Source organism: Fulmarus glacialis, unplaced genomic scaffold (genome assembly GCF_000690835.1).
Source record: "Fulmarus glacialis isolate BGI_N327 unplaced genomic scaffold, ASM69083v1 scaffold4802, whole genome shotgun sequence".
In the NCBI taxonomy this organism is placed as follows: Eukaryota; Metazoa; Chordata; class Aves; order Procellariiformes; family Procellariidae; genus Fulmarus; species Fulmarus glacialis.
Genome location: NW_009195792.1, coordinates 1 through 23064, shown reverse-complemented (window position 1 = coordinate 23064; position 23064 = coordinate 1). Strand labels below are relative to the sequence as shown.

Genomic DNA, 23064 nt, shown 5'->3' with positions numbered 1-23064 from the left:
ATGCTCCCCCGCGCACCGGCCCAGAACGGTGGCTAACGTCCTCCGGGAGCTGGTGGAGAAGCAGCAGCTTTCTGAAGAAACCGTGAGTTTGCTGCAGGCCCAGTTTTCAGGTACTGCTGGTGGTGTTTGCTAAGGCAGAGTGCTTCAGGGTCTGTACTCCCTCGCCCCAGTTTTATGTATTTGTTTGACTTTATGGTATTGGTAATCCTCCTAGGTCCAATGCTATCGCGCAAAGGCTTTGCGATTTGTAGATCCAGGATGCAACAACCAATCCTGTAAAGAATTAAAATCTCCCTGAAAAATTCAATTACTTGAGGCTGGCTACAGTGCTCAGGTCAGACCTGTAACCAAGGCTGTTAAATCAAACTGTGCCACCGTTCAGCTGACAGATGACTCAAAAATAGAGTGTATTTAACTAGGAAAACCTTGTCTTCTGTGCTGTCCAGAAGCCATTTCAAATTGCAGAGTCAACCGTAAATCAGTGGCTTCTCTCCTATTATGTCAATTTTTAAGCAGCACCCACATGTAAGACACAGTCTTTACTCAAAACTGTGGAATGACATTAGACAGGAAGAGAGGGAAAAGACGAGTTGGGGACTTGGCCTCGGACAGCGTGGTAGGGCACACACTCCCTGGCCACTGCCTGTCCCTAGGAAAAGGTGAGGCATGGGGATAGTATTGCTGAGCTGTACACTTCACACCAGACTTCAGGACTGAGTGGTTCCTGAGGCCACCCTGTTGCCTTGTATTCTGCAATGTGTTTGTATTATGCATCCCTCTGTTAAGTTATCAACTATTTATTTGCTTCACTAAAGCTGACCTCTTGTTTTTTTAAGCAGATTTGCCTTGTGAGTTGCACAACTGGAGGCAGATGGCAGAATACTCACCAGAAATGAGGCAATTTGCTTGTATTCTCCACCTCTACCATATTAAGGCCTATGATTATCTCCGGAAGATTTTTCCCCTCCCTCATCCTTACAGCCTGACAAAGCAAGTTTGTATTCATTCATTCATAATGTATTTCCAGGTCCTCATGTAGAAATAGGTGTAACAGATCTGTCCTGAAAACATTCAGCAGTAATATTTTTCCCTACTTTGTTTTAGTAACAGAAGCAGAGTAGGAAGCAAATGTCAAGAAATATTGATACCTCTCATCTCAGAGAGCTGGTATGTGTTCATGCATGTGGGTCACAGCATAAGAATAACACATTACTCACATTAACAATTTTAGAGTAGTGTGGAGTTTGCTAAGTATTCCCAGACGAGTATGGGTGTGAAAAAAGCTACATTTCAGGGCCTCAGCTGCTGTAGGGTCTGTATGTGTTTTACTGTTCACTGGGGAGGAAAGAGGAATACAAAAAAGCAGAGGTGCTTTACCACATTGGCACATGCTCTTGCCCTGTGATGTGCAGTGTAGGCTTGTGAGAGGGGAGCGATGAGCCAAATACTGGAAGGGCCGGCAAATACGAGTAAGGTCATCTAAAAAAAAGCAGCAGGAGGCAGTGTTAAGGGAGCATGTGTAGTGCTCCACCAACAGCCAAAACCAAGTGAGGGGAGATGGGCAGGAATAAGCGTCAGTAGAGGAAATCAAAACCAATGGGACTATATATGAAAAACTTTGGGATTGTTTTCTGGAAAAGGGAGAAGTCAAGAAGGGAACATGAGAAAGTGAAGGACTGCATAAAGCAGTTAGACTAGAGCTTTGGTTTTTCTCACCTTGCCCCACAAGGACTCTGAGAAGTTAGTGAATCTTGACTAGTGTCTTGTTTCAAAGTTATAGAAGGGAGATATTTCTGTATCACATAACTCAGTTGCGTAGTCTCAGAATTTACTACCTGAAGTGCAATCAGGCCCATTAACACGGAGTCAAGTTGTAACAGCACACAAAAAAAAAGCTCAAAAAGCTTTCCCCCTACAGGTTTTGAGTCTCAAACTCCTGTAGTGCAGTTAGAGGATGCCCAACAGATACACACATTGTGCATGCTGGCCTGTGGGGGTTTCACACAGCTTCCTCCAATGAATCTGCTCAAAGGTGTGCCAGGAGGTAGTGGACGGAGAGTGTATTGAGGAGAGTAGCATTCTACATGGGCTGCTGAGGCTTTCACATCTTCCAAACTGTATTAGGATGTACAGTGTGGAGAATGCCAGTTGGGAAGGAGAGCAGCCTGGTGTTGCTGGCCCTCTGCATAGCCAGATTTGCACTTCTGTGTCTGGTTTAATTTTTTTTTCCTGTTATCCTGATCTCTTATACCTTGGAGAGGCAGGAAGCTGCTTTGTTACTTCCCTCCATGGTCAGTACTTTTGCTAGGGTGTGAGAAAAGAAACTCAGACTATGTGTTAAGAAAGGCAGGGCTGCTTGCTTTATATGCTGTGACTTAGCCTGCTCTACAGCTCCAGACATGGCTGACCATGTCCTAAGTGGTAAAAAGTGCTGACTGTTACTTCAGTTTTCTCAGAATCACATCTCCTAATTGCATCCTCCCTTTTTTTCCAGTTGGCTGTCTAATAATGAGGCTGCTGCAGGCTTCAGCGATGACATTTTTCTCCGCCTTCAGGAAAAGGTGGAGAGAGGGGAACAGGCCTACCGCTACTGTGCCCTGATGGTACAAGACATGCCCCTGCAGAAGCAGCAGGAGTGGGACCCGCAGACCCAGCGCCTGATAGGCTTTGTTGACTTGGGAGCAGGTGTCCTTGATGCTGACGAAGCTCCGCTGGCCTCAGAAGCGATAATCCTCATGGCAGTCGGCATCTCAAGTCCCTGGACAGCTCCACTTGGCTACTTCTTCGTGAACAGCACAACTGGCCACTTACTTGCTCAGCTGCTTCGTCAGACCATCAATAAGCTGAACAACATTGGCATCATAGTACTGGCCGTGACGTCAGGCACCACCGCTCGCGGTGCTGACACCGCCAGAGCTCTGGGGATCAGGATAGATCCCGAAAGGATTCAGTGCACTTTCCAGCATCCACCCGGCTCTGCTCACAGCATCACGTACTTCTTCGACATTTGCCATGCACTCCAGCTAATAAGGAATGCTCTGCAGTGCTTCCAGAAGATAGAGTGGCTCAGTGACACCGTGCGGTGGCAACATGTGGTGGAGCTGGCAGCTTTGCAGGAGCAGAGGGTATTAGAGCCATGCAGTCCCAAGTTAGGTGGACCTGGGAGTGAGGAGAGTTACCACCTGAAGGTCAACCTTGCTACTCTGTTGTTCAGTGAGGGTGTTGCTGATGCACTGGAACACCTCCAGAACCTGGGCCTGGCCTCATTCCAGAACTGCAGCGGTACTGTCAAGTTTGTGCGTTTGATAAGTCATCTGTGTGACATATTTCATGGCAGAGGTCCCTATAGAAGGGGACTGAAGGGGCCTTTGCTAGCTGGAAATTACACCAAAATAAGCCACCTTTTTAATGAGGCCAAGAGCTTCTTTGTCACCTTAACAGACTCTATGGGGAGATACATCATTAAGAGTAAACGCAAACTAGGATTTCTGAGTTTCTTGCTCAATGCTGAAAGCCTCAAGTGGCTTTACAACAACTACGTGTGTCCAGAAGGCACTCCTTCCCACCACCTCCTAACCTACGCCTTCAGCCTCGACCCGCTGGAGCTGTTTCTCAGAGCCCTCCAGCAAGCCTGTGGCAGCAGCGGGAGCCCCACCTGCACTATGTTCCAGGCCGCTTATCACAAACTGCTGGCCAGCTGCAGCCTGGCACCAGGCTCACCACACAGCAGTGGCTCAGGCAATATGAGCTCTTTGGACATATCCCTGTCTCGTAGGAGAGATCTGACCCTTGGCAGCATTCGTGCTCAGTATAACCCAGCTCATGGGAGGACACTGGCAACAGAGTACCCCTATTGTGCAGGCCTTCTTTTGCATGGCTCTGCACTGAGTAATGCGCTGACAGACCTATCACTGCATGCACAAAGCATTACCTGCACCGCGGGCTTCATTGCTGAGCAATTAGCCTCTGACTTGCAATGTGAGGCTTGTCTTGCTTCCCTCTTTGAATCAGATGAGAGCAGGCTAAGATGCAGGTCAGTGCTCTACATAAAAAAGTTAGGTGGAGTAAGTCTGCCCTCGGCAAGCATGTACCACATAACGAGCATTTTGGAACAAGTCCTGAACCAGTATGGCAAAGTAGGAGACGGCAACAAAAACACTAAGCTGTGGCATTTGTCTCTAGAACAGAAAGTCTTCCAGGAACTTCTGGGAGAAAGTCCCCTCTTCCCCACCCTCACGAACCATTTATTTGATGGGGAGTTGTGCGTCAACAATCACTACACAATCTTAGTAAAGGAAATAACGCGATGTTACTTAAACATCAGAACAAACCATGCCAAACACCTGAACTTGAAATACCATTGTGGAAGGCACAGATTGAAGAGACTGAAGGGAAAACATTTGTTTCCATCACTACTGGGTAGCTGTCAGTCAAGCCAAACCCACATGGGGTCATGAGTACTCATTGCTGTTCCAAGGATGGCTGTCCCCTACTGAGGCTCAGTGATGGTCAGATCTAGGCAATACACACAAGGAAATGATGTGGTGTCTTCCCATTATTTGGCCAGCAAAACTGGTGTTGATAAGTCATGATGTGTTGGGCCACTGCAAACCATCTGATCAGAATTTGGCTGAGTAAAGCAAGGAAGTTCATCTAATCCTGTGTTCCATCTAGCAATCCTGCAAAGCAGCCACATATTTCATGAGACTCGCGTGGCAGGTCAAGATGAGCAATGGTTGTTCAAGATGCCTGGGAAAGTGGTAGGTGACACTGCAGAGTGTCCCGTGGAGGTGCTGGGTGGCTTAGTGCTGTGAGTGCTCTTGCCAGGAGAAAATTGATGCATCTTCCACACAGTTGCGGGGATCATGTGTGCTGGCAATTTGATTTCACCAGAGCAGATCTGCTTTAAAAAAAGCCAGAGGCAAGAAAGCTTGCAGAGCTTTTACTTGAAAATAAAGGTGTGAAAAGAAAATGGCACTCAAGTTGTACACAAGCTCTGATCTCCACTCCTACATGTCTCATCAAACAGCTGAACAAGCTGTTTAAGTCTAGATCCCCTAGAGGGGAGAATACAGTATCAAACTGCACCCTTAAAGCCCCATGTTTTAGAGGTGAGGTAGTGGATACTAAGCAGAGAGGCTGTTGTCCATGAAGGTGAGACAGCGGCGCTGAGGCTGTGACCAGACTGTTGTGCCCAGCAGGACCCAGGGGCTCTGACACCCTCCTTTCTGGACAGGAGCCCCAGGCACTAGCACATGGGTGTGCTGCAGCAGGATGAGGGTTTCAGGTCCCATTTCATAGCCCCATCAGGTCACCCACTCAACTATGCCACATGGCCCCATGTGTTCTGCAGCCCAGGGCATAAGGCCGTCTCCTTTTCAGATGTTGTTTCCACTGATTACTTGAATCACAGATTTGATGCCACCAAGTAGGACAGGCTGCTTCAGTCAGTTCATTTCTGTGGCAAGGGAGCTTCCTCGGTATGCAGTGCTTTACCTGGAATAGCAAAGTTTGGCATAACTGCTGCTAAATGGTTTCCCTTTGCTATGCAGAACAGCAGTTGCATCCATAGAGATGAAAGGCAACTATTTCCCACAAAACTCTGGCTGTTCAGTTACTTTGGAGCTGCATGTTGGATGAAAAATAGGTTGAAAAATGGTGACCCACCATGTCCCAGGACAGGAATAATATTCAAGGTGCCATTCTGCCTGCCAGTGACTTGACAAAACTGTCCCTGGTCGGTTTGGGTTCTTCCTCCTCTCCTTAATCCTACTCGTGGTTGGAGCAGAGCTGCTGCACTCAGTTCCTCATGTTCTGCTTTGAGAGCAGCAGCACCACAGAACTTTATGCGTTCTCTGCTGGGAATAGCAAACCAAAATCTCTAGAATTTTTTTTTCCAGTCCCATTACCTATGCAAAAAGCCATGTTGAAGCCGTCACTGCCATGGAGCCATTCCAACTACAAGATACTCTGCAGGAAACTATTTCCCTCCTGTTTATATGCAATTTTTAGGACAACTGGCAAAATACTGCTGAAATCCCAGTAGTAGATTCGTTGCACTCATGTAATGTTGTAACTTTTGCATTGCCTAAACCTCCAGCCCCAATATGAGCTGAGCCATAGGGACAGGCACTTCCTTGCTGTGCACTTTTTTCGGCTGGACATAAGCCTGCCGCCACTTCCTGTTTACATCTGAGGGAGCTTGTCTTGCTCGATTCATACTGAGCCTCCTCCTGAATGGGAAGCTCTTGCACAAAGACATGCATGAGCTCCTGGCTGCTGGGGTGAAGTTGTGAACATGGCAGGCGTGCTGCGCACAGGGCCTCCCAATCTCTGAATTTCTCATGGGTTTTGTGCAATTGCTGCCGATAGATGAACTAAGCCGGAGATTGCTGTGCAGATAGGCTGACGTCAGGCTCTATGCATTCCTGTGGCTGACCTGCCCGTACCCATGACCACCACAGGTTACACATCCTTTTGTAATTCACTGAAATACTGATGACAGAGGTTTTCAAGAGACGTTGAGGAAGTTTTACAGGGCTTGGCAGGATGATGTTTGAGCAAAAGCACATTATTAGAAAAAAGCGTGGCAGTTACCTAATTAACAAAGCTATCCAATATTATAAAAAGCTTGACAATTGTTACAGGAACCCTGTATCAATTGCCATTATGTTCCAAAAATACAGACCTGCTGTTGCCCACCACAGATACTGCTGGCTGTGCTCACACTGCAGGAACTGCCAGGTTTCAGTGGAATTTTTCAGCATTCGTAACTCCACAATTGCCACTAAGTGATTTTCTGCACCACTCCTTTTCCCACAGTCTTTTGGACACTACTTTCTCTCCCCAGCAATTCCCTGCTCAGACATTCACCATCCCTCTCTGAAACACCCTTAATCTTGCTAGCACCACACCCTCCATGAGGTCCATACAAGCCCACCCGAAAGTCACTTTGACCATCTCATTCTTTCTCTCAGTCCTCCACTGGAGCCTAAGATAACCGACAGCCTTCTCTCGCGGCAGCTGGTGTGCTAGGAGGAAAAGCTCAGCTCAGTAACATCTTTCATTCGCTCAACATCCTAACAATGCTCCTAAGGCTCCCTGAGCATTGATCGCATACTACCTTTACCAAGCTGCTAAAAAAAGCTGAACGTAGAAATTGGATGCACAAAAATAAAACCAGGTTTTACTCTGCAGAAACAAACCACAAGCTCTCCTAACTGACTTGTATTCCTTAATGTAACTGAGTAATATAGCTTTGCAAGAGCTGCTTACAAACCTCCTCCCCAAGAGAGACATAAAAAGACATAAATGCCACAAGAAAACAGTGCATTGCATCCTGCTAACAAGCAGTCTAAGGCTCTCAACAAAGCTTTGCCTCAAAGTTTTGCCTGGGGTCCTCAATGAGCTCTGTGTAGCACCCTGCTGTCTTCAAGGGCGCTGCAGAATGGCCTCACATGTCTTTCTGCTCAGTCTGAGCCTAACTCTTGTCCACCCAGTGCACGTGAAAAAGCTATGCTTTCTTATTAAAGAGTTTAAAAGAAATTGAGAAATTATCACATGGGTTCACCTGGTGCTGGCTTGATTGATACACTTTGGCCCTTTATGAACTGTGCCACAACATGCCACGAATTGCTATGCATGACAGTACACCAGTAACCAAGGGTTTATCTCTGGTAGGATTTGATCTCGTACTGAAAATCCAGAAGTGGATCATCAAATCCACTTGCATCAGAAGTGGGCCTAGTGTAACAGATTCATTTTGATTTTTCAGTGAAAATCTTCTGTGTATATTTGTCAGTTCTGAAGGAAAGGAGTGCAAAAAAAAAAAATCGTATTTACAGAATAGTATAAATGTTTATTTTTCTTTGTGATTTATCTGACTTTTATTTGTACAATATAGAAAAGTGTATTCTTTGAATAGGTCTAGTAAATATAAATTTAATTTTTTTACTTTCAGATGTAAACAGAACTAGAAAATGAACCCTTGCCCCATTCCCAATTATTTTTATGTAACTGGATGAACTTGACTGTAAATCTTGTCCAGCAGTTTGATGCAAATGGCTAAGGAAGTACAAAAACCAATTCACACATTCTACACCAGGAAGAGGGGAGAGAGGAATCCAAGCTTAATATTTGAAAAAGCTTGTTCAAAACAAAATAGAAGAACTAAGAGCATTTGATTGCACCTTCGAAGTCTTTACAAGCAAAATATTCTCAAGCAATGCCATAATACATAATTACAACTGTAATCTAAATTTCACAAGTATTTTTGCACACTGTATATAAATACACATCACAAAAGGTGCAATTTAGAGTAAGATACAGAATATATACAAAATTAACATGGACTGAAGTCTAAACAAAAGAAGGCATATTGCAATCTGTTTGAAAAATAATGTAAGTAGGTATTACTTTATTCACTTACACTAATTTACATTTATACAAATCTTACTGGACATACTATTAGGTCACTAGAAGAAAACTGAGTATCTGCACTATCTACATGTAAAGTTACTGCACTGATTTTTTAGTAAATCCAAGTCCTAATTATGAAAAAAATGGCATTTACTTACATGAGAAGTGGATTCCCTTTTCAGAGATTTGCACAAATATACTTGCTGTTTATGCTCAGGGAGATGTTAATAGCAGACAGGGCCCTACAGACTGTGACTGGCAGGTCAAACCTTGTCTGCAATGGCCACTCAACAGGCCTGCCACCACTGCTGACCACCTCTGAGGCCCTTCATGCCCCCAAGGCATTTCGAGGAGGCACAAGAGAAGGGTCAAGGAGAAAGGGCCTTCTGCTCAGTGCACAGGACCGTGGGGTGAAACAGGAGTGGAAGCATCCTCCCATCCTATTGCCATCACTTACGTAGGCACTTAGCTCCGCTGCTGGTTTGCCTAGCCCCTATCTTTCCCCAGCCTGGCCCTGCTAGAAAACCTGGAGGAAGAGCTCTGCTGCATTTCTCTGTATTTACAGTTTTACACGAGGAATACAAAATCCCTTTTGCAAAAACCTAGCTAGTTCAGGCTGCAGTGAGATAGGTAATAAAAATGCCTGTGATTAAACACGGTTATTGATATTCATGGTAGGTAAGTAACCTAACCAGGTTAATTTTGCAAATGTGTTCCACTATCAAAAATGTGATCTGAGATTGCCTGTAACAAACTGAAAAAATCCCCTACCCTAGTCTATACACAGCTATAGTTGATTCTCCTTGCCCCCCCACTTTGTGTAAAAGGATCCGTGCACCTATTTTGTTAGCAATCCTGATTCTGAGCTAGCATGCTCTCTGATCACGGCTCTCACAGTCATTCTAAACAACACTAAAAAAAACCTTATGCCAAGTAAATTGCCAACATACAGAGAAGCAGCATCCTGAAGACCCACAACCAGGCTGAACATGATCCCTACCTGCGTTTGAAAGTCGATTCGGATGCAGATTGTCTCGAGTCCTCATTAAGACTGTGGTTCCACCATCTCCTGTGAGCTCAGCTTCTCAGTCTTAAACACTTTTCCAGGGTTACCGCGTGATCCTAGAAAACACAACGGACTGCACAGCCCTACCTCCAATGAGGGATTAGGCTGCTGCAGGCCTCTGAAAAACCAAGCTTCACCTAAGCAACAGCATCCATCTGCTGCACACTTAGGTAACACTGTACAGTGGGCAGACAGTCCGGCATTGTGGCGTGGCTGCTCTTCCTCACTTCTGAGAACAGGTCACTGTCTTAGCCTTCAAGTTCCAGCTTAAGAAACATCTGAGCTCTCAGCCACATTCTGATCAAAAAATTCCCATTAATTCCATTCGCCTCTAAACTCCTTGGGCCCCGCTCCAGCAAGATTCTCCACCACTTTGCCCAATGCTAAATCTGCAAGCAACTCCTCTGTGTTATTGCCTGTGTATTTCACAGTGCTCCATGCACTAAAGGAACGTGCTGTGTCAGGTCCTAAATACAAGTACTGCCTTCCATTTAGATGCTGATTTTTACACACTTCCTTTCAGAACTATCTTGGATACACTGATACATCCTTATTCGCATGTCGCCAAAAGCATCACCTGGCTGTTGACATCACCTGTGTTTTCCTGTATGCACAAAGTGATGCAACTCCATACACTGTAAATAATATATATTATAATAATTTATATATGCCCTTCAGGCAATTATTCTGGGGGAAAGGGGAGAACACATCTAATTTTTTAAGAAACCCAAGGTAAAAGCTGTACATTAGGAAGACGAATTGTCTTACGTAGAAGAGGATTTAGCTAAGATTTAAAAGGCTCTACATCTCGTTACAAAAGATTTTCTTGTTTCAATCTTATGCAGGTCAATTTACAACAAGCACCAAATTAACAAATATTAAATCCTCTATGCCAAACAAAAGTGTCCCTGTGCCTTAAGTGTTCTGTTCAGTCCGCTTCATTGTGGCTCATGTGCATGAGTCAGCAGTTCATGGCACAAGGGTCACTTTTGGACTTCCCTGCAGAGTTAATAACTCTCATCAAACAGCGTCCGAACTCCTCCAGGATCATGCGCTCTGCTGCAGCTTTTGACTTGCCCATCTTCTCCGCTTGCTCTGCCTGTGCGAGAAGGCATTCGCAGGTTGCATCAGCTACCTCCTTGGTTACAAATGTAAAGGGCAGCCTGAAGCAAAGAAAGATCCACTCACTCTCAGCAAAAACACACAATGCACCTAACTCCAGGGCTGGGCAACTTTTTAGTACAAGGACTGATGAGATTTCATCTGTCCCATTGCTTCCAAGAGCCTTTAGACAACCAACAGGGAGTGAATAAGCCACAGTTACAGTCAAATGAACTAGTGGACCATTGTGCTTTGGTGTCTGCCTCCATTAATGGTACATTTTGAAATAGACTTTGAAATGCCCAGGTACATAGAAAAATTCTCCAGCTTTTACTATAAGGGCAGCTCAAGGATTACATCCTCTCAGTAAATGGGACACTTGTATTTCATGCTTTCTGTGAGCATATGGGCAACCATGAGAAGACAACGCTTAGTTACGTGCTTGAACACAACTAAGCTTGGCATACTCTAGGTTCCACAGAAAGCACGGTTGCATGAACAAAAAGCTCCATTCACCTGAGTGTTCCTGCTTCTACAGCTTACACAGATAACATTCAAAGATGACAGGACATACCTGTCACATATATCAGAAAAAACATGTTAGAAGCAACTGAAACAGGGTGCTGCATTAACTTACTTCCCACCACCACTGCTGAGTGCTGGTGTTGGCCTTGTCAGCAGATCTGAGATCTGGGAAGATAACTTGGTCTTTGCAGCGGTCTGCTGCTGGACTCTAACTTCTGCAGCATCTGCTAAATGCATCAATGTCTTTCGCTCTGGGCTTTCTTCAAAATTTTTACAGCCAATGCATTTGCATATGGAAGAACACATGATTTTTGCCTGAAAGAAACAAACATGAGAAACTTGTTGCAATCTTCAGTCCCTTTATGACAAGCCACAATGAGAAGGAAATCTTGTTTCAATCTCTTATCAATTAGCCACTAGAAGAAATCCCCAAGTAGTAGCTTTCTCTCTAAATTCTCACCTCAAACTGAGATGCCTTCCCAGAATGTATACTTGAATCAAATGCAAATCAATGGTTTCCCATTCATCCCTTTCTTCACCAACCTACTTGTTTCCGGTGGAATTTAGGTGGTTGAGCTGTAATAGAGGTCAGTCTGCCACTGTCTCTACATCCACAGACTGATCAGTCAGCTGACACAACAACTTTTGCTTTTGTCTTCCACAGACATGTTCTATCCCAGAGCGTCTGTGGGATGCTGCTTCAACTCCTCCTAGGGACTGCGGTGCAGTAGATTTCTTTAGGAAATACTGCTCTTCAGTAAAGGACAAATCCAAACCTGAGTTCAAAGATGCTACATGGTTTAAAATTAAACTTATACAACAGAAGTGATCAATTTTGCCATATACGTGGCTTTCTATGTGCAAACTGCTGGAAGAAGAGATAACATTCTAGCAATAGAAAAGAACAGAAGAGAAAACATTATAGCAATACAAAGAAGAGACAAAGCAAATCAGAGAAGTCACAGCACTAAAGGGAAAAAGTCAGTATCTTTAAGATGAGACAATGCTTCGTACCTCATAACATTCACAGTAGTTTTTGAGACATCCCGAGCGTTTACAGTTACACCCTTTGCTGTGTCTCCGATCTGATTCTCCTTCCTTTCCTTTCCCTATTTTGGGCTTGAAGGCTTCAGGGTTTCTGTCAAGGCAGGCCTGTCAATGCAGACCCAAAGGGTCAGTCACTGCATGCAGGGAGCAGAATTTAGAGGTGCAATAAAAGAACTTAAGCCTTGCACATGTGGGAGGAGATCAGGGCATTATACACCCACTCTGCCCCACGCCGTAGCCTGAGAAGACACAAGCTAAACAGCTTTCATCCCAGGGGCAGGGGAAGAGGCCCCTCACCTTTATTGCTTTTTGCCTATCGTTTTCATGGTCCAGGTTGTTATAACAATTTGTACAGTTGCAGTTATTGCAGAATTCACCATTTGCAAAACAATCACAATACCTGAAACAGAAGATGCAGAAGGCACTTGTAAATGTGACCATTACATTGGTGTTAGTATTGATGGCAGTAGCAGAAGTTTCTAGTCTGGCAATATGCACATGCTCAACTCCACGTGTACAAGTGGTATCAGCCTCACTGCAAGGCCTAAATCCTCTAGCGCAGGTCTAGCTGCTGTCTAAAGACACAGGTATAGCTGAAGGGTGTCCGTTTGAGCTGATGTTCACATAGCACAGGTCCCCATAGCAGCGAGAGAAGCTAATGAGACTTTTTTCTAGGGCAACTCCTGGGTGGCTGACCCACATATTGAGGGCCATCCTGCTGCAGCCACCTCATAGCCAGTTCAAGTCAGCCTTCAGGAGCTCTCATACAGCCAAAACAAAAGGCAAGCAATTGGAGTGCCAATCAACAGGCAAACTGACTAACACAGCAACGAGCCTTTTTTTGTTAGTTTTGCCCATAAGCTGTTTGCAGCTGTGAACGGAGGCAGAGTTCACCAAAGCAGGGATGGAAGAATAGAAAAGGAATAACAACTGGTACACCTCATAGGCTTTGAAGCGCAGGTAACTAGGGAAAGGATCTGAATGAGGACAAAGCTGTAGTTATCAGAGACTTTTTAAAGGGACAAGTATGTGAATAAAAAGCAGCAAAACGTTGACAGAAAAAGCCAATCACATTGGCTCTGTTACCTCCCACCAAAACCAAGATCTCACCATCCCACAGATCTGATACATGGAACCACCACATTCATTCCCAGCTCAAAATTGGCTTTGGGCCATGACAAACTCTGGCACATTTCAATGCTTACAGTACCACCTCCAGCTATAGCTGATGGAAACTGCTGATCCTCTTCAGTTGCTTTTCAAATCCTGCTGGGAGCCTATGTTCATTTTTAGGAGCCTAAACCCCTTGCAAAACTGGCTTCCTGTGGCTTGCCCAGGGTAACACTACAAGAACTAGATTAGGGTTGCCCTGGAGTCCACTACAACCCTTCATCTGGTTGAACTGCATTTTGGTGAGTTTTACCATTCTGAATGGTCCCAGGGACAAACTACATCAAAAGCTTTTACAACCTGTAATAGCTCTCCTTTCTGCCCTGTTTAAAATTCAGTAGTGGAACGGTCCTGGTTTCCAAAACAAACAGCGCCACCATCAACCCAGAGCATCAGTGAGCAAATAACTTCTCCGAGTTCTCTTCTTTGTAGAATAGGCTATATGCCTACCTTCAATATTCATTTGGGAAAAAGCAACTCCCCTTCCAGACAGGAGGAAGTTTTACTAGTGAGAAAGCACCTTTGCCAGAGTGAATTAGCCATTTGCTCTGCACGAATGCCTAGCCATTTACAGTAATTTACAAGAAAAGTTTGTTTCCAAACAGCATTCTGAAGGTGCAAAGCATTACCAGTGATGCCATTATTCTCCCTGAATTTCTAAAGCATTCAGGCATCAAAGACTAAAATAAGTGGAAAACCCTAAGCATCTAACATACATTTGGCACTATGAAGTCAGTCACATATGTTGTAAAACATCTGAAAAAACAGCTACACATCTTCCCGTTTACCACGTCTTCTGTGCAACAGACAATTTTGAGGCTAGGAAACACAGGGCACACCTCCCCACAGAGGTGAGGTGCATTACACAAAAAGAAACCCAAGCTGAAAAGTTTAAACACACTTCTTAACTTGGGTTCACATACTGTTGCATCATTGTCCCTTTGAGTAGCACACCATCAATTTCTTCTTCGTTGTCCAGGATTCAGGGAACCACAGATTAATTTCAGTATCTCCTCCTGTCATTGTCCCAAATTCAGTAAACTGACTTTGCTTCAAGTTAAAGAAATTTAGCATCTCGTCAGCTTAAAATGCTTTTATGTCAAATTCTTACAAAGACACTGTATTGGAACAGCAAAATACCTCTTGAGGATGAGCAAGACTCAGACCTATCAGTGAAGAATCACTTGTCTATTCAGTCATTTAAGAAAAGATACACAGCCCAATTTTTCTGAAGTACTTGATACAGCATGGTATTACTGATGCGCTTCACCAAAGTATAGTAGATGCCCACTGATGATACCATAGGATGTAATTTCACTCATAGCAACAACAATGCAACTACAGCTGCTGAATCGAATTGGCTCCACCATGCAACAAGGCTGCGAAGTTAGAAATTTATAAAATGTTAGGGCCCATATAGCTCACAGGAGTTGCAAAATTACACAGGCACTGCAATACCTCCACCAATATCAAGAGCAACCTTAAATTAGCATCTAGACATAACATTTCTGACATACTTAAAAACATTATATTCTGATACTTGGCATAAATTTGTGATGTCAAAAATAAGGCTTTAAAAAACCCCCAAAAAAGCTGTACTTACAATTTCAAACATAGAGACTTAGTACAATTGCAAGGCTTCCTGGGGCGGTTTGCAGATTCAGAAGGAATTATTCTATGGGGGGGAAAAAAGTGCATTTATATACACGCACACTGTTTTATCAGTTTCTTCCTATTTTAAACTCAAGTAAATAGCTCATAATAAAAACTTTTAAAAAATCTTCATATACCCCTTGCATTAGGTTTTTGGCTGCCTGCATTTAAGTAACTATTATATATAGTGCCTTTCCAACCCAGAAAGAGCTAGGTTATTTGCTGCAAATCTGGCTGCATACCTAAAGTAGAAATGAAGCTTAAAGCTAGAGGAAGTATCATAAATGAAAACTCGAATCAGGGAAAAGTGCAGAACCCCTCTACATGCAGGAGGAATAGATCCAACCAAGGTTCACCGAACATGATTGTGCCTTTCCTTTTGTTCTAGTTGGAATTAAAAAAAAAAAAAAGCTCTGGAATAATGGGAAAGCGAGCCAAAACATGGTATTCAGTTTATAGATAAATTTTATATCAGACACAGTCTTTAACTGCTCTTAAAACTCAGATTTTGTGTCACTAATCGCTTTTGATAAGATTCATTCCATCCCTATCTAGCAATTTCTGCATGTAATACCAGGGAGATTAAATCAAACCCATTCGTTTGAATAGCTGCATGTGGATTTGGGATTAGTTTGCATCCGTTGAGGTTGCAGCAACAAAAAAGCATCTTGGCATTTACAACTTCCAGCAAACAATAACACAAAAGGACTGTGCAGAACAGTTAAGCCTGCTGGATTGGCAAAGGGAAAATAATACATGTGAGCCATTATTTTAATCCTTAAAGGAAAAATACAAGACTGAAAAAACCCAAAGCCTCCTATCAGGATCCATTTTGGGCTTTAGTTCCATTTTGCTGTTTGGCTGGATTTCTGCATGTGCTAAGCATCTAGCTCTTATATCGTCCAAGACCTCTTTCCAGCAATAGTTTCCAGTCAAGAAATAGTTGAAGCCTGTAGCTCCCAGGTGCTGATGCAAAATGAAGAATGAGCAACAGATAGCAGGAAGTTGACCTGAAAGCTCCATGAGTTCAAAAAACAGAAAACACAGCTTTGATCAAGAGACTGGCTCAATTGTCAGACAGATCCATGTTTTTTAGTCACAGGTAATAACCACACCACAGTATACTTGACTTATCTTGGAAAATCCCCCAAACCGAACTCCAGCACCTCAGCTCCCACCCCTCCTTATAATGGGACTGAAAGATTATGCTCATTCAGCAGCCATTCTGCAGGGTTTTGTGGTTCCCACCCCACCCCCTTTTTTTTTTTTTCCCCCCTTTTTCTTTTTTTTTTGTTGCAAAACACTCACCCGTTGAATGGCAGCCGTGCTTGGGACTGGATACTAGATGTCCCTGTAAAGCCAGTGTTGCTTGCTATAGATACATATGATGATTGCTGTAGCTAACAAAACAAAAAGGTTAATGCGTAACATAAAAGAAATTAAAGTATACACAAGAGGATGTGTAGCTAGTCTTTTAATTAGCTTTCCAGATATTGTTATAAAAATAATATGCTTGTAAGCAGAGTTTTAGACATTTGTAGAACTTGGACCAGGCAGCAACCTCCTGCCTCCATTCTTAGCATAAAACCCTTATTTTAGATGATATTTTTGTTCTCTATTACAGTGTCTACAGCCATATAGATAACACAGACACTACACACAGAAATGTTCAGACCACAAACAGTTCCAGTTCCTAAAAACATGCTCATTTTCCCCTTCTTTTCCTAAGCAACCCTGCCTCTAATAGAGCAGGATAGCTTCCTGCACAAATTACTTTAGTGGCTTCCTTAATATACAAGCCACTTATTACAGAATTAACTAAAAGCAAGTAAAATTATTTACATTCCAACTTCTCAGCATACCTGGACCCACATTTTTTTTTTCACATTAAAAAACCAAAACCTCATAAGAGCCTGCCAAACAACACCGTTTTGGGCTACCTTCTTTTGTATTACCTACGCACAGCCATTTTCTCCTGCTGGGACAGGTTCTGAAGACAGATTGGCACATAACAAGATATTGACCTACTGGGGCCAGGCCAAAGGGGACAGATTGTGTCCGGAACACAAAACCTCTGAGGAGAGGTCCAACAAATGCTATTAGTTTAAGGTAAGATTTGTGGAAGTGGACTGCAATGACACAGTAGGAGTCTTCAGGGTCAAACTGCAGCTGTGACAAAACCAGAAGGGAACCAGAAATGAGGTTGGTACCAGTAATGCCATGAGCTGACAGAGTCCTTGTTTGTACAGACTGGCTGTTCAGCCTTCAGCATGTGATTTCATTTCTTCTCCTTTTCATTCTGAATGTTGGTCAGATTTTGGCGAAGAGCAAAAAATTAATCCCTAGACCTGGGCTGGTGTGACTGGTACCCCCTGCTCCTGACCCCTGGTAATGTGGTTAGCATAACTAATACCATTTTGTAATGCAAGCAGCCATTTTCTGTGACCGAGCGGGTCACATACTCGTTCCCTTTCCCCTCATTATCAGGTACTGAAGGTCCTGTGAACCAAGTAGACAAACCAAACAGATTTCTTCTTCCCCTCACTATTGGCCTCAAGATTCCTGGGCACCAGGCTGATTACTCCCTTCCGTACTGGCTGTGAAGGTCTCAGGCACCCAGACAACCAGGTGGTGGTGATGACCCTGTCACAGAACAGGGAAGCACACAGAGCACTGTCTATAAAAATCAAGCAGTTACAATTCCTAAGTGAGGAACTGGGACCGGAACTGCTGCTGGACAGCAAGACCCACAACCCCCTGGTGGCCAGGGACACCTCCACTGACATCTGCTTTCTCCAAGGATTGAATGACTGATTCATATTCTTTTATATGATTTTTGAGTCTAGATTATGATTGTTATATTGATAAAGCAAACCATGTATTAAGATCTGACCCAATCTGCAGAGGGTCTAGGTGATTAGCAATTATAAGTTAAGATCTAGGTGATTAGAAATTGTAAGTTAAGTTGTATTATAAATTCTGTACTACGCTACTTATAAAATTGTACTATATTGGTTCTGCTTATAGAAATCCTGTGCTATTCTGATTATAAATTCTATGCTATGCTAACAAAAAAATCCTGTTAAGAAAATAAAGCTTTAATTGTAACTATGATTTAGTGCCATCATCATTCTGCCAAGGATCCCTAAAAGAAACTGTCTGTCCTCTTAGTGTCAGGTGACAGCTGGGGAGCAAGAATGTTTAAGAGGAAGGCAGTATGTTCTACAAGAGCACTATTTCCTTATTTGTCTCTGGGTTAACACCATACCTGTGTGACATACTGAGCTGGAAGGACTGCATACCCGACATTTCCTGTGCCAGGTGCTGGTGCCAGTACAGTTCCTGGTGGGAGGTTGGTGAGGTTGGGCTGTATCTGTGGCAGTGGAGTGGCTGGCATAATAAGTCTTTGCTGGGGCTGACTAGTAGTAACTATCTGGGAAGTTGGGTTGATTGGTTTGGGCACCACCTGGAGAGAAAGAGAGGTCTTTATGAAATCATTGTTTTGTTGATTCAGAATGCACTTTTATTAATAGAACATTTCAATACAGTGCTGAAACGGGACTTTTTTTTCTGTCCAGCCAATATAAGTCAGGAATATTCCTTTTACATTTAGCTCACCTGTTTCACAGTCTGTGCTGGCACTATGGGAACAGACATCCGCACTGGGGTCGCGTTCACCACCACTGGCTTCGCTAGTATCAAGAAACATCATCGCATTAACACACATTATTCACTCCAAATCCACAGTTCAGTCCTCCAGACTTTCACATACGCATAACGCAAAGGCACTTAAAACTGTAACTACGCGTTGAGATTCACTGACTGAACTCACGGCACATAACGCTTATGTCTAGTGAACACCTTTGTAAAAAGGTATTTGGCACAAGAGTGCATGCACACGTTTCACAGCAATGGCTTAAAAACCAGCTTGGGTGCAGAGCTCCTCTGGACACTAGATTTCCCTTGGCAAGAAGAAAATACAAAAACCACAGCTTGGTTTGAAATCTTTTATTCCATCACAGTTCTGGAAAGCATGGTCAGAAACCAGCAGAAATACCTGGCGCTTCTAAAGCATTTTACATGGAAGGATCTCCATGTTGTAGGAGTTTTGGCAAGATGTTTGTGAGCTGTCCTGGCTTCACACTTTTCATACAGAGGATCTGGGACTTGCCACTAGTCACCCACAAAGCTGGTAAACTAGGGAAAAGCAACCTAAAATGCTCCAAGGATTCAGGCCCAACTACAGAGCAACTTGACACAGAGAAGCATTTCCACATACAAACCAGAGGTAACAGTAGAATGTGAAATTTTTAGGAGTCGTACCACAAAACCAAGTATATCTGGCAGTCTTGATAGATCTCTATTATGTACTCATTTTAATCCTTACAAAACAAACAAGAAGAAAACCAAGAAAAACTTACTTCAGACAATACATTAACACTGGCACTTACCCTGTTGAAGAGGCTGTGTATTCGTACTGGGATTTTGACTGGCCGATTGGGTTGAACTATTGGCTGTTGTGGCAGTAACGAGTCTGACATAATGGAACTTGCTTCCAGGTACCTGAATCTGCTGAACATTGGGTGCAGTTGCCAAGGGAATAATTGTCTTAAATTGAGATGTACCCACTCCTCCTACAGTAATGGTCTGCACTGCTGATTTCACAGCCTGTTAAGCCAACACAAGGCAGAAAGAACATCAGTGGGTTTATTCCTCAATTTGTTAGCGAGCAACTCTCTAATCCATTCGTATCCTTGAGAAGCAAGTCAGTTATCCCCATTTTTGCTTTCAAAACTAAAACAGATGTGAAGAGATTAAATGCCTCTCAACAGCTCAGAGCAAACTCAGTTCCATTTTCAATGCTCTACACCAAACACCAGAGTAAACTAGTATTTACATGAGTAGGGTGACTCACTCCACTTCCCCAGTGGGAAGTGCCAAAAACACTTCAGGTGGCTACAGAGAACATTGCTCAGTTTGTTTTCAAAATCAAGCAACAAACAAACCTAGAAATATTCCTACTAATAAAAATACATGGTAAGAACTTGCAGAACTGTTTGTGCTGGGCTGCGGCATGATTTATCTCTGTGTGTACAGATGCGTCCTATTAAGACAGTTTGGAATTAATACACAGAAATCACTGTGCAGCCCTTGAGAAGGAAATGGAACAGAGTCCATAAACTGATAGCTGAAGACATGAGAAAGAGGGCACAAGCTGAGAAATAAAAGAAGCAAGAACAATGAAGTAGCAAAACAAATTTATTAAGAAAAAAAGCAAAAAGGGAAAGAAAGGGACGTCAGCAGACCTGTGGTACCTCACAGCTGGAATAACAGTCCATCTGGAATTTGCAAGACTTTCTCTTTCCAATTTCTCTCAAACTACAAACTGATAACAAGCGTTTGTTTATACAGATTCGTAAGTCTACCGGTTTGATAACAGTCTCTTTTTCCAGCCTTGCTGACAACCTCAAACCTTGGTTTATTCCTCCTTTTTTCCTTCCATCTAACTTCTTTTGGAGCTCAGTTTTTTATTCTCAGTATCTTTTAACATCTGTATTAAATGTATCATTGTCCTTGGCATTAAGTTTTAGTATTAAATTTGGTTGATAGTATGATGTGAATTCTACTTTGAACATTTTCCCAGCTTTCAGCAACTACACAAATGAAATCTCAACTTGCACATATTCCACTGGAAATATAAGCCCGGTCTTTTAAAAGAAGGTGTTTTCTTGGGAATTTTTTTCTTTTAATATACTGAAACCTCAACAACCCAGAGCAATTCAAAATAAGCACGATCTGCAAGCACAGTCACAGTTATCACAGGGAGACCAGCATGGGCAAAGTTCCCTCTAGCACTCAAATTAGTGGCTGCCATCCAAGGACAACTGGGAAAATTGTAAAATTCAAGTGACAGTTCTTCTAAAGGCATGTTCTTGAGCCCAATGAAGACAGGTGAAACCCTTGTGTTGTGTGAGATAGCTTTGGATCAGAATTCAGTATGTATACCACGCAGCCATCTCCATTTTGTCACTTAGGGTGCTTGCATTAGAGTGACTTAACCTTTCAACAACTGTTTCAAAAAGACAATTTTGCCAGTTTTACTCTGAAAAAAAAAATTCAAATCATGCTGGTGTCCATGTCCCCATATCAGCATTCCAATTATCACCTGTAGCAGTAAGGTAAGACTGGCAAAATCTGTCTGAGCCTCTGGTCTCATGCTGTGCATGCAACTGTGTCCACTCCCTGCTATATCCACTCTGATTATTTACACTCATACGCATCCCTTTATGTTTACCAAAACAGGAATACAAACATTAAGATAGAAAAGGATTCACCTAAGATTACAAAAGAGGAAAAAAGTAAGAACTGTAGTTTGTAAGAAAGGTCAATTTTCCTCTACCACAAGAATATGAACTCCATTGTTGCAAACCTCAGAAACACCTGGAAAGCAGCCCTAGTCAGTGGCATAGAAACACTGGTAGGAGAGGTAGAACCACGCAAAAAACTATTCCTCGTGTCATAGGGAGCCTTTCAGATGATTTGGGAGATTCAGTATACAGAGACGAGAACTTTCACCAAGTGGGGCTTTCCAGGTTGGAAAGCTGCTTTCTAACAGCATGCCCTTGTATGGGCTTGCAATAGTTTGCACCCCTCGACTGAAGAAATGTGTGCTCCTCAGGGCAATGCTTTTGCCAATTCTTAAGCAAACACCATTACAATAACACCTTGGGACTGACCACTGCCAGTTTGCGGTTCAACCTGCAAGCAATGAGAAAGAGACATGCTAGAAGACAAAGGAAAGCCAGTCTGTACCTGGGCAGTTGTGTGGTTGACTATAGCCTTCCCAGGGGAGGAGGGCGCTGACTGTTGCACTGTGAGGATCTGCTGTCCTAACGCTACATTCAGTGGGACGCCCACCGTCTTCTGGGGGGAGTTGGGAGGCTGGGAGGCCACCGACACCACTGTTAGCTGCTTGGCAAAACAAAGAAGCAGTTTAAATCTCTGCGCAGGATACAAGACCCTGTACATATACATTCCCCTCCTCATGAAAGTACAGTTCTCCACCAGTACAAAGAGTTCTTTCTGTGAACAAGGGTGCTGTATTTAATCACAACTCACACAGGTCTGACCATGCAATAACAGCACATAGACACGTTAGAAACGTTAGAAAGGCATTGCTGGTTTCCAGCACCAAAAAGCCACTGCAGAAAGCTAGCGCTGCTTCTAGTTTTTTGTTTGTTTGTGATTCTTTGTTTGTTTTTTTAAGGAAACTAGCCGATTGAAGCCAGAGCATTGTCAGGATGGATTTTCTGAATAACAGCTTTATAATCGGTACCATGACTATTTCATCATACATGGAAATTTTAAAGGAGAGCTGTGGAGAGAGGAAAACAAAAAATCTCACCTTACATTACTGATTCAGCCAAAGTATAAGAACATCAGTATTTTCAAATCTACTTTCCAGATTCCCATAGAGATCCAGTCTTCTGACCAATTTCTGCAGAGTGCAGTGTTTGAACACTACGTTCGATATAGCCACACCCCTTCCAAGGTTGGTTTTCTACTTTTTGTTCTAAACTTCCTTCTTTATGTTTTAAGAAAACTCCCAATTTTTGAAACCATTTGCTTTTAAAAAGATACTTAGAATTACTTACCTACAGTAAATTCAAGATGTAACCCTAAGGAGTCTTTTTACCCCCACTCATTGTTAATTTTGATTCTAGATTTTTTTTTTTTTTTTTTTTTTTACTTCTTCCTTATGTTGCTTCCCTCACTAACAATTCTCAAACACAAGTCCTTCACTCCATTTGTATAACATTACATAGCTAAAGCACGGCCAAACTAAGAATTTTTTTGCTCCTACGCTAGTTTTTATACATGATATTTAGTTTGCATGCACTATGCATCTTGCCCCTCCCCAACTCTTCCTTTCTCCAGCAATATTCCTCTTCTCAAGATAATTTTATCAAGTCTAAAATACCAGCATCACCATGACACTCATCTGTAATGCAGCTTACAATCTATCTTATCTATTGCCCACCTACGCCAATCTCGGGGATCCACCCGAAGGTACTGAGGGAGCT

At 43.1% G+C, this 23064-nt stretch overlaps 2 protein-coding genes across 2 annotated transcripts; one reads left to right on the top strand and one right to left on the bottom strand.

Moving 5' to 3' along the window:
- Positions 1-49: 49 nt before the first annotated feature.
- On the top strand, positions 50-9588 carry THAP9 (THAP domain containing 9; the record flags this gene model as incomplete). The annotated part of the gene is made up of 4 exons (XM_009588205.1): positions 50-110; positions 840-990; positions 2495-4289; positions 9526-9588. Coding segments are annotated over 4 exons (2070 nt in total), but the record flags the coding sequence as incomplete, so codon positions are not given.
- Positions 9589-10290: 702 nt separating this feature from the next.
- LOC104071154 (protein lin-54 homolog) lies at positions 10291-22355 on the bottom strand (the record flags this gene model as incomplete). The annotated part of the gene is made up of 11 exons (XM_009588204.1): positions 10291-10647; positions 11223-11425; positions 12125-12262; positions 12455-12557; positions 14931-15002; positions 16289-16380; positions 18249-18446; positions 18599-18672; positions 19432-19648; positions 21794-21949; positions 22317-22355. Coding segments are annotated over 11 exons (1494 nt in total), but the record flags the coding sequence as incomplete, so codon positions are not given.
- Between the last annotated feature and the right edge of the window lie 709 nt (positions 22356-23064).